The sequence below is a fragment of the Meyerozyma guilliermondii genome, genomic scaffold, assembly GCF_000149425.1.
Source record: "Meyerozyma guilliermondii ATCC 6260 scaffold_7 genomic scaffold, whole genome shotgun sequence".
Classification (NCBI taxonomy): Eukaryota; Fungi; Ascomycota; class Pichiomycetes; order Serinales; family Debaryomycetaceae; genus Meyerozyma; species Meyerozyma guilliermondii.
In genome coordinates this window covers 295,681-309,002 of record NW_001809794.1, presented here as the reverse complement: position 1 = coordinate 309,002, position 13,322 = coordinate 295,681, and the positions used below count along the sequence as shown (strand labels likewise).

The window sequence follows — 13,322 nt, the reverse complement described above, 5'->3', positions numbered from 1 at the left end:
GAAAATGAGACGCAAGACTTTATATAGAGGTGGTCGCAATTCGAGAATCATCGCTTAGTAAATGCGATAACTAATCGTGCGAATCTGGAAGAGCAAGCACAAACCAATGAGATAGTAGGGTGTAGAAGTGTTGATATTTGGAAAATAAAGACATTGTTTCGGATAGTTCCGTACGAAGATAATTGTCAAAATGGAAATTACTGCAAATTTACAAATTTTAACAAATTTAACTTTTGCACTTCCCGCATCAAGTGCAACGAACTGACATATCACTTGCTCAGTTTTGAATTTGACTATGAGTTAATATACCAACTCATTCATATTCGTATTTAGGCTGCTTTTATTATCGCCAGGTTCCTAACTACGAAGACAAGACTTCCTCGTTGAGAAATACATCCGGCGTACCGGACAATAATTCGGGTTTCCACATTAATGCAGCGACGTATCCGGTTGCGCCCGGCAACACTGCTGAATTTGGAATGGCGCGACCGTTTGACATAGATCCCCCACCCTTTTGGTGGGGAAGGTGCGGCTGCTTATACTTTCCGGGGAAAAAACGGGGCATCGTAATCTGAGCCAAGAAAATGAAATAAAAAGCTGGGAAACCTCAACTTCTCAAATTTGCTAACCATGTTCACTGTCCCAGATTCATGGTTACTAGAGAACCATTTTCAAGGTAAGAAACTCACACAACTAGTTGTGGGTCTTTCAGCGTTATCAATCTTCTTTTTTGGTTATGATCAAGGTATGATGGCTGGAGTCAACACGTCGCCCGATTACGTTGACAAAATGAAATTTGGATACTATGACTCGGCAGGTGATGTCACAGTGACCAACTCAACCAAGCAAGGTGGTATTGTTGCAATATACTACTTTGGTACTCTCGTTGGATGTCTTTTTGGTGGATTCAGTTCTGACAGGTACGGAAGAATTAGAGCTATTGGATTGGGTGCTGCCGTAGCTATCTTCGGAGCAGCACTTCAGTGTTCTGCTACTCAGGTGTCTTGGATGTGTGGTGCTAGATTTGTGAATGGTATTGGAACCGGTATCTTGAATGCTGTTGTTCCGGTTTATTCGTCAGAAACGGCTGAACATACTTCTCGAGGTGCTTTTATTGCCATTGAATTCACGTTGAACATTTTTGGAGTGGTAGTTGCTTACTGGTTGGAATATGGTTTGAGTTATATCGATAATGGGTTTACTGCATTTAGATGGAGATTCCCAATTGCGTTTCAGATCATTCCGTTATTAGTACTTTTGGCAATTACCTGGTTTTTCCCAGAGTCTCCAAGATGGCTCATTAAGAATAACGAGCGGGGCAGGGCCAAGAAATTGCTTATTAGTATGAGAGGTGAGGCTCGAGGTGAGGAAGAATTCGACCAAATTTGTGAAGCAATGGAATTCGAAGAAGACTCAGCTTTAACTGGTAACTATTTCAGAATGTTCTTTGACTATGTTAAGACCAATGACCTCGAGCAAAGAAAGAAAGCCAAGAGCCTTCACATTGCCCGAAGAATTCAAATCGTTATTTGGTTGCAAATTATGCAAGAATGGGTTGGAATTGCTGGTGTAACCGTATACCAACCGGAGATTTTCAAGCAGGCAGGTTACACGACAAGAAAGTCGGCTTGGTTATCTGGATTGAATAATATCTTTTACATGTTTGCAACTTTGATCAATTACTTCACTGTTGATAGATGGGGACGTCGTTTTACCCTTTACTGGGGAGCGATTGGACAAGGTATTGCCATGTTTTTGGCAGGTGGATTCTCGAAGCTTCAGCAACAAAATCCAGAGAATAAGTCTTATGGTGCTGCAGCTGCAGCATTCGTGTTTATCTTCACTTCGGTTTTCGGAGCCACTTGGTTGGCAGTGCCTTGGTTGTACCCAACGGAAATTTTTCCATTGAAAGTAAGAGCACAGGGTAATGCTTTTGGGGTTGTGGGATGGTCAATTGGTAATGGATGGTTAACACTTCTTTGTCCGGTAATGTTCAGCAATATCCAAGAGAAAACTCTATACATCTTTGGTGCATGCAACTTTATTTCAATTGTTCTTGTTTACTTGTTCTGCCCAGAAACAGCCAACAGAACATTGGAGGATATAGATTTCTTGTTTGCATCCAATAGTTGGTTAGCGTCGCTGGCTGAAAATGAATTTATTGCTTTCCAATATGCCAGAGATAAGGCTGGAATGCACTCAATTGCTCGCAGCCAGACTAATGATAAGGTGGCGATCGAAGAGACCGAACACGCATCGGCCTCAAGTTAAGTGGTGTGTTATGACGAGACTAATGGTACGAATAATAAATAGAGAATAGATGTTTAACAATTGGAGTTTTTGTATGTATTTGAAATTATGCAAACCGGAAAATTATGAAAGTAAATCAACTCAACTTGGTTCTAATAGTCTGCTGACTAGGCCCTAAGTATATAAATCTACCCTCTTAGTCTTCTTACTCTCCCTTTTTCTCTTCTTCTGACTGATTTTCGCAGCCATTAATTGCTGCATTTCCTGTATGCGGCTTGCAGTAATATCATAAACATGTGTTAGTTATCACTAACATTTGTACTGCGTAAGATTATAGGTTGGCTGATAATGTGGATACTTCTTTTCACTGCTGCTACCATAATAACTTGGAGAGTGTTCCACAGAAGCCATTTTAGCCATCTTTATAAAGCTTTAACGAAACCAACTTGCGACTTGAATTTCACTCCAACGAAACTATCCGGTACAGATGTGGTCACTATATTCATGGCTATAATCATTAAGTCAATTATGTCTGTTTCATTCTGGAGAACGAAGCTAGAGAGGAATGGAGATGATTTTAAGCTTCCCAGAATAACGATAACGGCACCCCTCGAACTATCATCAGAAGATGCTCGCCAGTATGAGCAAGCAGTTGCAACCATTTGTTCTCAAAAAGATGTTTCAAGTACAAAATTAGTACCTTCACTCATTCTAGCGGCAGCTACAACGCCTCTCATGATTCTTACCTTGGCTCACTTCTCCTCTCCGATACTACCTTTGGGCTCTGTGAATACCAGAAACAGATTTGATTTCATTGGCCCAGTAAAGAACAATCTCTCCAAGACAAGAGCAATTGCAACGTTTGGTGGACCCAACCAAAAGGGTCGTAGAACGAAAAGAGGAATAGAATTTGATATAATTGTTGAAGTGTATGATACCACTTCTGAGAAGATGATTTTCAGACAGATTATCACCGTGATGCAGACCCTATCCAAGTCACCACCACCACTATCTGAACAACCCACACTGACTGATAAAAATGAATCAACAAAGTTTTCACTGTTGGGAATTCTTGAAGTCCCTTTCAGTGCACCATCCTCATGGTGGCCCCTCTGCAAAGATTACAATCCTATTCATATATCTGCATTCTCAGCAAGATTGTTTGGTTTTCCTGGAAGAATTGCCCACGGAAACCATGTGGCGGCAGCTATACTTTACGAGCTCCTAGATGACAACGTAGCATACAGTTCGTGCTTGGAAGTTTCATTTCGACGTCCAATGGTGCTTCCTATTCGACTAGAATTGAGGTGTATGAAAGAGGCTGGTACCGTGAAATTTGCAGCCATACAGAAAGAAAAGGTGTATGTGGAGGGTTCATTCAAATGAGAGGAATTTTCAAGTGAAGAAATTTGATACGAAAACTGTAATGAAAATTTACGGAACTTTGAACAAGATTTTAATGTCCATCAATGACTGAAATTAAAGAGCCACAGCAAAAGAGATTACTACTCACTTTTCCTTTTTCTTACACACCTAGCCCGCTTTGCTAGGTTGCGGCGTCGGACCGGTTCCGAATGTGGGTACAGGACTTATCTGATTGATCAAAATGCCGAGTCGGAAATGCACAACCCGAAATTAAAGTTTAAACCAAAGAGATTTCGAAGCTGTTTTCTAGCCACTGGCATCAAATCATATTCCGATTCTATACAATAGGCCAATATGGCGCTATTGGCCAAAAGTGCTGGAGCAGGCCAATACTACGAGCCCGTCGACAGTATTTTTTTGCCAAGATACGCAATGCGTGCGTCGGGAAAAAAGTGCACTGATTAAAAAGATAAAATATCACAGTCTGATCCGACCATTTTTTCTGGAGGCTTAGCCAACGTTAGCAACTTTTCCATGATATTTAAAACCCTTTGAGCAACCGCGTGTTTCATATCTTTATTCATCGGTCTTGTCATAGGCTTATAGTATCATGTACTACTTTTCTGCATATTTGTCGATATTTTTGGCAGTGATACTAACGCCATTTTTGATTCCAATCCGGACAAAATCGGTCATTATTCACAGAATCAAAGTGGTACTCAGCATATGTCTTGTTATATCAGTTTTGGTGAGTTTGACTCCAGAAAGAGCCGTCAGTGGTCCTCCTTTTCATGAGTTTGGTCAAGCCAGAATTGCTCTCTACAGTTGTTCATATCAAATTGAAACCAGAGCATCTTTCTGTGAACCTAACCCATTCCGTTCCAAGTGTTTCTGCTCCAACGAGAATGCTCGAGCGACTATTGCTCATTGCTACTATTCCGGCTTCAAGTCTCTGATCAAAGACTTTACTCGCATGTGCCATGATTCGTTCAATATTTCTCTCACGGAAGAAGATATGGCCAGGAGTCACCAGTACTACTTGGAGCATGCCCAGAGGCCACAGGGACCTTCGGTGATTATGGATACTCCTATATTACTTGAGGAAACTGATATACAACTGTACAAAGATGCCTATGAGCAATTTTTGGGTAATTACGATCTCTCAGTAATTTACGGAGAGGTTCTCGTTGGCTTTTGGATGCTAGTGTTTTTGTTGGCAGCTGCTGGAAATTGGGGAAAAATCATATTTCCAAAACTTTTCACTCGTTCGACTGGTTCCTTGACCAATTGGTTCAGGCGCAATATTTCCTTGCCAGCAACCAGGGGTACCAAGAAAACTACCGAAAAACCATTTCTCAAATGTCTTGACATGCTTGTGCCAACCAGAGCTGAATCTTTGATTTTGGCTACATTTGTGATCATCACCACCTTTTTTGTGTTCCACAATATCCACTACAATGACGGCAACCCTCTATTCCACCACAAGAATAACGCACTCTTGAGATACCACGCTGTTAGAACCAGTATTCTAGCCAGTGAAATGATGCCGTTGCTAATCTTATTTGGAGGAAGAAACAATTTTCTTCAATGGGTAACGAGATGGGATTATTCTACGTTTATCACGTTCCATCGGTGGGTATCTCGAGTCATCGTTATATTGGTTCTCATTCATACTGTGTGCTACTCGTTGTACCTGAGAAGCATCCTCACAGACTTCGAAGCTTATATCATTGCTGGAGGATTGGCAATTATTGCTGGAGTATTTATTCTCATTCAAGGTCTTTTGGTTCTTCGAAGACGTTGGTACGAAATGTTCCTTCTTATCCACATCTTTCTCGCAGCAGTATTTGTCTTTGGTGCTTGGTATCATGTCAATGATCTTTACTGCTTATGGTTCTACTATTACTCGGCAGTAATATGGTTATTTGATAGAGTTATCAGAGTGGGGAGGTTATGCTCTTTTGGTTTCCCCAAAGCAAAAGTTCTTCTTCTTGCTGACGAGACTCTCAAGGTCATAGTTCCCAAGCCGAAACATTGGGATGCAATCCCTGGAGGACATGCATTCATTCACTTTTTACGTCCGAGCTGTTTTTGGCAATCGCATCCTTTCACATATACGATATCACCCGAAAATTCAGAGGAGATTATCATGTTCATCAAAGTGAAGGATGGAGTAACAAGCCGTCTATACCATTACTTACGGACCCATCCGGGCCGTTCCACTTCCATCAGAGTGGCCATTGAAGGTTCTTATGGTGAAAAGACTCCGGCTAGTCGATACGACTCGGCAGTTTTTGTTGCTGGAGGAAATGGAATTCCTGGCATTTACGCAGAGGCCCTCGACTTGGAACGCTCCAACAACACAAAGCAAAACATTAAACTTGTGTGGGTTATTCGAGAGTACAAGTCGCTTTACTGGTTCTACGAAGAACTTCTTTCGTTGAATAATTCGTCTATCGACACAATTGTCTACGTCACAAAGCCAGATTCTGATTCGTGCTTGGAAGACTTCGAGTTGAGAATCCCACAGGAAGAAGCCACTCATGATACCAAATTGTTAGCACATCCCAAACCAAATTATAATTCGACTTCCACAACTATCAATGCTAAGGCAATTATTCTGCGAGTGAAAAGTGAACTCTCGCATGTCGATTTCAAACATGGTAGACCGTCTATGAAAGGATTGGTCCATGAGAGTCTTGTAGAATCAAATGGTTCTACATGCTTTGTAACCTGTGGCCATCCAGTCATGGTTGATGATTTGAGATATGCAGTGGTTGATAATATCGGTAACAAAGAGAAGAAGAGGGTAGATTATTTTGAGCAGTTACAAGTATGGGCATGAATATGAATAATAAATTGCATATTAAATTAGAATTAGTATGAGAGTAAAGACGAAACTGGACCATCTTTGAAATCGCAACGATGAAAATCATAGTTAGTGAGTGCATCTAAATAGGCGTATAATCGGTTGCATAGTGTAGTGGTTATCACTTTTGGTTCTGATCCAAACAACCCCAGTTCGAATCCGGGTGTGACCTATTTTTTGCCAAACATTTTTCAGTTGTTCTCTTTTCTCATAAGACGTAGATCATCAAGTAAACAATAGCATGGTACTCGGCACGTTTCCGTCATACCACTCTTCGCCCTACATCTTCTTTCTCATTTACTTCATCTTCTTCACTTACCAAGTCACGTGACACGAGATGAGGTGAATTTTATTCTCACGATGAGGTTCATTTAGCTTAACATGATTAGAACTATGTATGTACAACCGACTGTCCACCAAGCCATTCCAGACTAAGCAGTAACACTACTAACACCAGAAAACCTAAGAATGCCCGTTCTAAGCGAGCATTGGCCAAACGAGAAGCCAAGATCGTCGAAAACACAAAACAGGCTCTTTTCGTTCCTGGTTCAAACAGCAATAAATTGCTTCATGATGCTATGGTTGACTTGATGTCATTGAAGAAGCCCGACTGTAAGAAATTCACCAAGAAGAACGAGATAAGACCTTTCGAAAATGCATCAGAGTTGGAGTTTTTCTCCGAAAAGAACGATACTTCTTTGATGGTTTTCCTGTCGCATAATAAAAAGAGACCAAACACCTTGACTTTCACAAGGTTTTTCAGCCACAAAGTGTATGATATGATCGAGCTTCTGATCCAAGACAACTACAAACTACTCCAAGACTTTAAGAAATTGACGTTCACGGTTGGATTGAAACCAATGTTTGTATTTAATGGTCCAGCATTCGATTCACACCCAGTTTTTCAGCATTTAAAATCTCTCTTTCTTGATTTCTATAGAGGAGACCAAACCGATTTGCAAGATGTGGCTGGATTACAACAGATCATAGCCTTATCTGTGGGAGATATTGAAGATGCCAACGACAAAAACTTACCATTACTCCATTTCCGTGTCTACCGCTTAAAGACGTACAAGTCGGGCCAGAAAGTTCCTCGAGTAGAAGTTGACGAAATAGGACCCAGGTTTGATTTCAAGATTGGACGTAGAATTGCCCCAGCTCCAGAAATGGAGAAAGAAGCCCTCACCAAACCCAAGCAGTTGCAAGCCAAGGAGAAGAAGAACGTTACTACTGATTTCATGGGCGATAAGGTGGCTCAAATTCATGTTGGAAAGCAAGACCTTGGTAAGTTGCAAACTAGAAAAATGAAGGGATTAAAGGAGAAATATGATCAGGATTCCGATAGCGACGAGGTATATGACTCTGCTGACGACGAGGTAGAAGAACCACCCGCAAAGAAGAGCAGATCGTAGAACCTAAGTAGTGGTATAGTATATAATTGCAGCTGACGTAATACGCAAGTGCACTATTATTGAAAAAATCAAACCCGAAAACAAACGGTGTACCTCGACCAAAGTATGGTCCAATCAATATTCCAGGTCAGATCGAGGCCCAGCAGTGCTGTGAGCACCCCCAAGAAGCTGCGAAATGACCCGCCATCAACTTTGGCTAGTCACAAGTTGACTGAATTGACGAAGAACCGTCAATATTGCGTATCAAAACTCCCAGCACTTCCATCTCATTTGAATATAACTGAAGGAGAGCAATGTAATGGCTATTGTGATCATCTCTCCGGTTACTTTGTTGTTGCCCAGAAGTCTAGCATCAACGTGTGGAATTACAAGTCTTCAGATAGCGCACCATTGACATACCAATTTCCCGTAGAAGATGCTGGAGAATTCCCTCCACTTGCAAGTCTCACCCGACCAGCTAGTGCCACCAGTCAGGATCCAGGAATTGTCATTATAAACTGTACCACGGGAAACGTGAAATTCTACGAAAGTGTCCAGCATGCTCCAGCTCTTGGATTGATTCACAGTAAATCATTGGAGCTTGTTTTACCTTTGCAATCCACCAAGGGCGAGTACGTCACAATGGCTCAAAATGTAGAGCCGGCAGGTGTTATAATAGCCACTTCATGGAAACGATGCATCTTGATTTCCTTGAGAGACCAAAAGAGCAAACCGCAATTGACGATTCTCGAACTCTTACCTCCATACAACACTGGACTTATATCTCGCTTAAACATCTTCAAAGGGCTTGCTAAGGCAGATATGGATGAAATAGTCAGTATCAGGTCTGGGTTTGTGGGTGACGATGATTTGACGCAAGATATTATAATTCAAGATTCCATTGGTGGATTCTATCTCTTCACTTATCAGGTAATGTCACCCAATGGTGTTTCTCTGATAATCAGCAGAAACTCATTTAAACAAAATATTTTACGAGGCATTGAAAGCAGTATCGATGGGTATTTACCAGGTTCTACGCCCAACCTCCGAATCATGGATTTATGGCCATTGAAAGACATTTACATCTGCTTGTGCTTGATAGACGACAAAACGATCACGGGAGACGAGAAAAACTTGGTTTTGGTTAGCGCCAAGATCGATAATACTGGAGTGCTTGTCTATCGTTCACACCGTTTGACAAGGTGTACTTACACTTTCTCCATCGAAAGCCCACAAAGACCAAGACTTTTCATACCTTCCCCCGGAAAGACAGCGTTCGTATCCTTGGGAAACTCTATTATAATGACAGACATCGATGTTCCATACTCGCAACAGGGCCAAGTTCAATACTATAAACCTCGATGGGAAGACATTTTCCGCTTAAAACCGTCAATTCAAGTTGTTGGCTACGGATACGAGAACCAGTCAGCCAATGCCAATCCGTCTTTGATTGTATTGACAGCTAATAGTGGTGTACTCCGTCTCGAACGATTTTCCGACTCTGACGATATTACGATGGAAGACGCTGATGGTACCACTAACACACTCAAATCACATATTGAGCAAGCTGTATATTATTCAGAGTCAGCCACCATCGATTTTGATATCGTTGATGAATTTCCCTCCGATGTAATTGTGGGTTCTGTGTCTGAAGTCAGTGGAGAAATTCTCAATTCCACTTCCCCATACTTACCATCCTTTTTACCTTCCATCAAGGACTTTCTCAGCTTGAAAGTCACAAAGTATCGCAATTTGATTCTCTTCGTGCACCGCAATTTTCCACAACTAAAGTCAACTTTGGTGCCTCCTTTAGTTGAAAACTTGGAGAAAGTGGAAGTGAGCATGTTCTTGTGGGACTTCTTGTCGCAAAGTCACAACGACGAAACAAAGATTTGGCTTGAGGACACCATAAAATCAACAACTGAGAATAATACCGAGGACCCTGTCAGGTCGTTTTTCACAACTGGAAATAATAACATAAACCAAGTATTGACTGACTTGCTTGAAAAAATGATTAGGAACAACATTTCTTTGACGAGAATAACCAACTTGATAACAAGTACCATGTACAAAGGAGTGTTTTTGAACGAAGAAAAGTATATCACCGTTGATGATACAATTGAGCCAAAGCGACTCTGGATTTACGACACAAATCTTCTCTTACGTTTGGAGGAGATATACACCAAAGCATATTGTGAAGGCAGTAAGAGTGAACACCACTCCAAAGAATACCTTGAGGAGATGGCTCAATTTTGCGAAGTTTTATACTACTTTGTTACCACTGCAATTGGTATAATGCAAAGAGATGGTGGGAACCACGAACAACTCGTTGAATATATTAGATGGTACAAGCAGCGCAAGATGGCCTGGATCGATTCTCTTTTGGATTCCAATCAAGTGGAAGAAGCATTTCTGTTGGCACAAACTTATAAAGACTTTCTGTCGTTGGCTCGTGTTTTAGATTTCAGCAAAGAGCGTATACTTAACGAACATGGTACCGATAGCGACGAATACGCTGCCATTTTAGAAAAGTACAATTACTATTTCCTGATTTTTGGAGAGGAATTTGCATTCAAACTATTTGACTACTACGTCAAAACTGATAAAGTCCAGGCTTTATTCAGTGATTTTGCCGACCACCCATTATTGGCCCAATACTTTGTCATCAACAAGGAAAGAGCTGCAGACTTCTCATGGATCAAGTACCTTAGTGATCTGGATTTCGAATCTGGCTCAGAAGCCCTTTTACAGTCTGTTGAGCGAAAGGTGAATGAAAACCAAGCTAGTCGGCAAATTAAGTTTCTGCTTGCTAAATTGGCTGCTATTGCATCGAACAAAAATTCCACTGTCGCCTCTTCAGAGGCTCTTCGTGCCGCTGAAAATGGTCTCGTTGTCACCCGCATACAAAACCGTCTCTATCAGGATTTGGTCAAGGCGGTCTCCAACAATATGAACGTTTTGACATTCCAATTTTTGAGCAAGAACTTTGTGAATAGTGAGGTGGATACCACCGAAGCTCAGGCTATACTTGAGGAATCGTTTGAGCGCTTGCTCAAAAACCAGCCTCTCGCAGTAGCAGACTCGGTCAACTACCTTACACTCATCAAGCCAAGTGTCTCATCACAGCATAACTATCACGACGCCCTCCGTGTGGCACAAGTTTCGGGAGGAGAAAATTTGAGTTATTTGGAGCATACAATATGGCTCAGGGTGTTGACGTTGACAGATGATTGGTCTGTCTTGTCACAAATCAAGGATAAAAGTGATGAATTTGTCAAGCAGCGAATCAAAGACACTGTCTTGTACAAGACTGTTCGCCAAGCACAATCTACTTCTAGCTTGACGTCGCTCTTGCATCATGTACTAAACGTCAGGGATACCGACGCAGCAGCAGCTCTTGATAATAGGCTTTTGGGGAAGCTTGAAGACAGTATTGCCAAACACAATCTAACCACCTGGGTGGAGTCGATCATCCAAGAAGCCAAGCAACTGTAAAGTAACAATTACATTAATAAACACGCAGTGTTCATCCGACTTATCATTCAATTCCTCGTTTTCTACTCTTCTTCTTTTGCAAGCGGTATGCGTACAAGTGGTTCTGGCATTGGATTTCCATTTTTATAGTCTTCTTCGCTATACTTTAACAAACCCAAGGAGGCCAAGGACACAGATCTGACTACGTTTTGCCAGTTTGAAAGTACAAGAGCCACGGTTTCTGTTCCATCAGACATCGCGCTTAATTTCGTCTCCAAGTCCTTGAGTTGAGAAGTGAGATTTTGGGTAAGATTTTTGATTTCTGTCAAGTTTTCCAACTCAGCACGCTTCTCAGCAATCTTCTGCTGTATATGAGTTGATTTCAACGGCTTTTCCATGGCAAGTAGAATTAACAAAGGTAAGATTACACTAACAAGAATGTGTGGATTTCGCGCTCCACTCCGCATTCCTTCACATAACCACCAAATCGCAACTGTTTATCAACAAACAAACATGGCACGTCCTTCAGTAGGGCTGCAATCTTTGTGGGAATTGGCAGCTTCCGCCAAACGAAACAAACTAAGGGAGGCCTCTGAACCCCCTGAAGAAAGAAGAGCGTCCAAAGTGAACCACAACGATCATGGTGAGAATTTTAATTCTCCATCATTTGAAAACACTCTGAAAATGACGAAGAAAACCACAAAATCCACAACCTATAACAACATCCAAGTCCACAGTTCCGTAGATAGTCGTCGGAACAGTGATATAGGCACTATACGGCGTCAAAGTCACCAAATGATGCCTATGGATCAAGACCTTTCGCACGTCCAACGGACGTATGTGTTACAGAATCAAGCCCTTGCTAGAAACAATTCTGTGTTGATGAGCCGGATCCTGGAGATGGAGGCGCGTTTAAACAGCGTGGTGAACGAAAACATGACTCTTCGAACCCTTCGAAACTCGAAAGATCTCGAGGTGAGGAAAGAAGTGGAATCACTTCTTCGCTACGTGGAACTGGAAGTTTTGGGAAAAGTTGGAGAAATATGCCACGTTTTGGCAACTGTAAGACATCGTGATATGCTTCCAGAAAACCCAGTGCTCAAACAAGTTGCTCTGATTGTTGGTTCAAGTGCACCGGCCACCTCCACTCCAATTGAAGGTGCCAGTCGTCCCGATATGCTGCAAGAATTTCACGACTTGGAAATGTCTATACCAGCAACTGGAGACTTCAAGGGCTCGTTGGTAATTCCAGAAGCCCAGCTCACCAACGTGAGACCTGACGCCGTGCACGTTTCGCTCGACACCAGCTACGAAGAAGCGAATGAGACTGTGGTTGAAGGTATCACTGCCAATGCAAGCACCGCTCCACAATCCAAGCCCTCCACGTCTGCAATATGTGAAAGTATCGATTCCAGCAAACCAGGTCTTCAGCTTTTAGAGGAAATTGGAGCATACGCTGAAACAGACTCATCAGATAAAGAAATTCCAGACGAAATTGCTCAAAAGACACCAAAATCCAAGAGCACCAAGAGCACCAAGGTCAACATCAAAACAAATGCAAAGACCAATCCCCAAATCAATTCCAACTCTCAAAGCAAAACCAATGCCAAAACTCAAAAGACGCACCCGTCCAATGACTTTAATCTGGCACCACCAAAGTTAGACGACCAGTCTATGGTTTCGCCTCCGCGAAGAAGAAACAGAAAGTCTATAAGCTATGTTATGCCATCTTTGCGTGTTAAAATGAGACGGGAATCTGCCAAGTTTATTGATGCCGTTGTGGATGTGAAACAGGAACCGTTACTGTCTCCCGTTCCCGAGCCGAAGCCCAAGAGGAAAGCTCTCTCTGACGTTACCGACTCTACTAATAACAAAAGAAAACCAGGAAACAAGAAGAGAAAGGCTACGGCTGCGTTTAGTTTGGACGGAGAAAACCGTTCGAAAAGAGAAGTTGGTGTTTGATTTTACTGATA

The 13,322-nt window shown here is 41.9% G+C and overlaps 7 protein-coding genes and 1 non-coding gene across 8 annotated transcripts; 7 read left to right on the top strand and 1 right to left on the bottom strand. All coding sequences in view use genetic code 12, as the record gives it.

Moving 5' to 3' along the window:
- Nucleotides 1-630: 630 nt before the first annotated feature.
- On the top strand, nucleotides 631-2,271 carry PGUG_05340 (uncharacterized protein; the record flags this gene model as incomplete). The annotated part of the gene is made up of 1 exon (XM_001482270.1): nucleotides 631-2,271. The coding sequence occupies one exon, from the start codon at nucleotides 631-633 to the stop codon at nucleotides 2,269-2,271; it is 1,641 nt and encodes a 546-aa protein (XP_001482320.2).
- Nucleotides 2,272-2,598: 327 nt separating this feature from the next.
- Nucleotides 2,599-3,636, top strand: PGUG_05339 (uncharacterized protein; the record flags this gene model as incomplete). Its single annotated transcript, XM_001482269.1, has 1 exon — nucleotides 2,599-3,636. One exon carries the CDS (start codon nucleotides 2,599-2,601, stop codon nucleotides 3,634-3,636), a length of 1,038 nt encoding a protein of 345 aa, XP_001482319.2.
- Nucleotides 3,637-4,225: 589 nt separating this feature from the next.
- PGUG_05338 (ferric reductase family protein) lies at nucleotides 4,226-6,460 on the top strand (the record flags this gene model as incomplete). Its single annotated transcript, XM_001482268.1, has 1 exon — nucleotides 4,226-6,460. The coding sequence occupies one exon, from the start codon at nucleotides 4,226-4,228 to the stop codon at nucleotides 6,458-6,460; it is 2,235 nt and encodes a 744-aa protein (XP_001482318.2).
- A 124-nt stretch (nucleotides 6,461-6,584) lies between these two features.
- PGUG_05946 lies at nucleotides 6,585-6,656 on the top strand. Its single transcript has one exon. It is a non-coding gene; the product is annotated as a tRNA-Gln (tRNA).
- Nucleotides 6,657-7,062: 406 nt separating this feature from the next.
- Nucleotides 7,063-7,896, top strand: RPF2 (rRNA-binding ribosome biosynthesis protein; the record flags this gene model as incomplete). Its single annotated transcript, XM_001482267.1, has 1 exon — nucleotides 7,063-7,896. The coding sequence occupies one exon, from the start codon at nucleotides 7,063-7,065 to the stop codon at nucleotides 7,894-7,896; it is 834 nt and encodes a 277-aa protein (XP_001482317.2).
- A 105-nt stretch (nucleotides 7,897-8,001) lies between these two features.
- On the top strand, nucleotides 8,002-11,370 carry PGUG_05336 (uncharacterized protein; the record flags this gene model as incomplete). Its single annotated transcript, XM_001482266.1, has 1 exon — nucleotides 8,002-11,370. One exon carries the CDS (start codon nucleotides 8,002-8,004, stop codon nucleotides 11,368-11,370), a length of 3,369 nt encoding a protein of 1,122 aa, XP_001482316.2.
- Nucleotides 11,371-11,432: 62 nt separating this feature from the next.
- Nucleotides 11,433-11,816, bottom strand: DAD2 (Dad2p; the record flags this gene model as incomplete). Its single annotated transcript, XM_001482264.1, has 1 exon — nucleotides 11,433-11,816. The coding sequence occupies one exon, from the start codon at nucleotides 11,814-11,816 to the stop codon at nucleotides 11,433-11,435; it is 384 nt and encodes a 127-aa protein (XP_001482314.1).
- Nucleotides 11,746-13,311, top strand: SGO1 (Sgo1p; the record flags this gene model as incomplete). The annotated part of the gene is made up of 1 exon (XM_001482265.1): nucleotides 11,746-13,311. One exon carries the CDS (start codon nucleotides 11,746-11,748, stop codon nucleotides 13,309-13,311), a length of 1,566 nt encoding a protein of 521 aa, XP_001482315.2.
- Nucleotides 13,312-13,322: the final 11 nt, after the last annotated feature.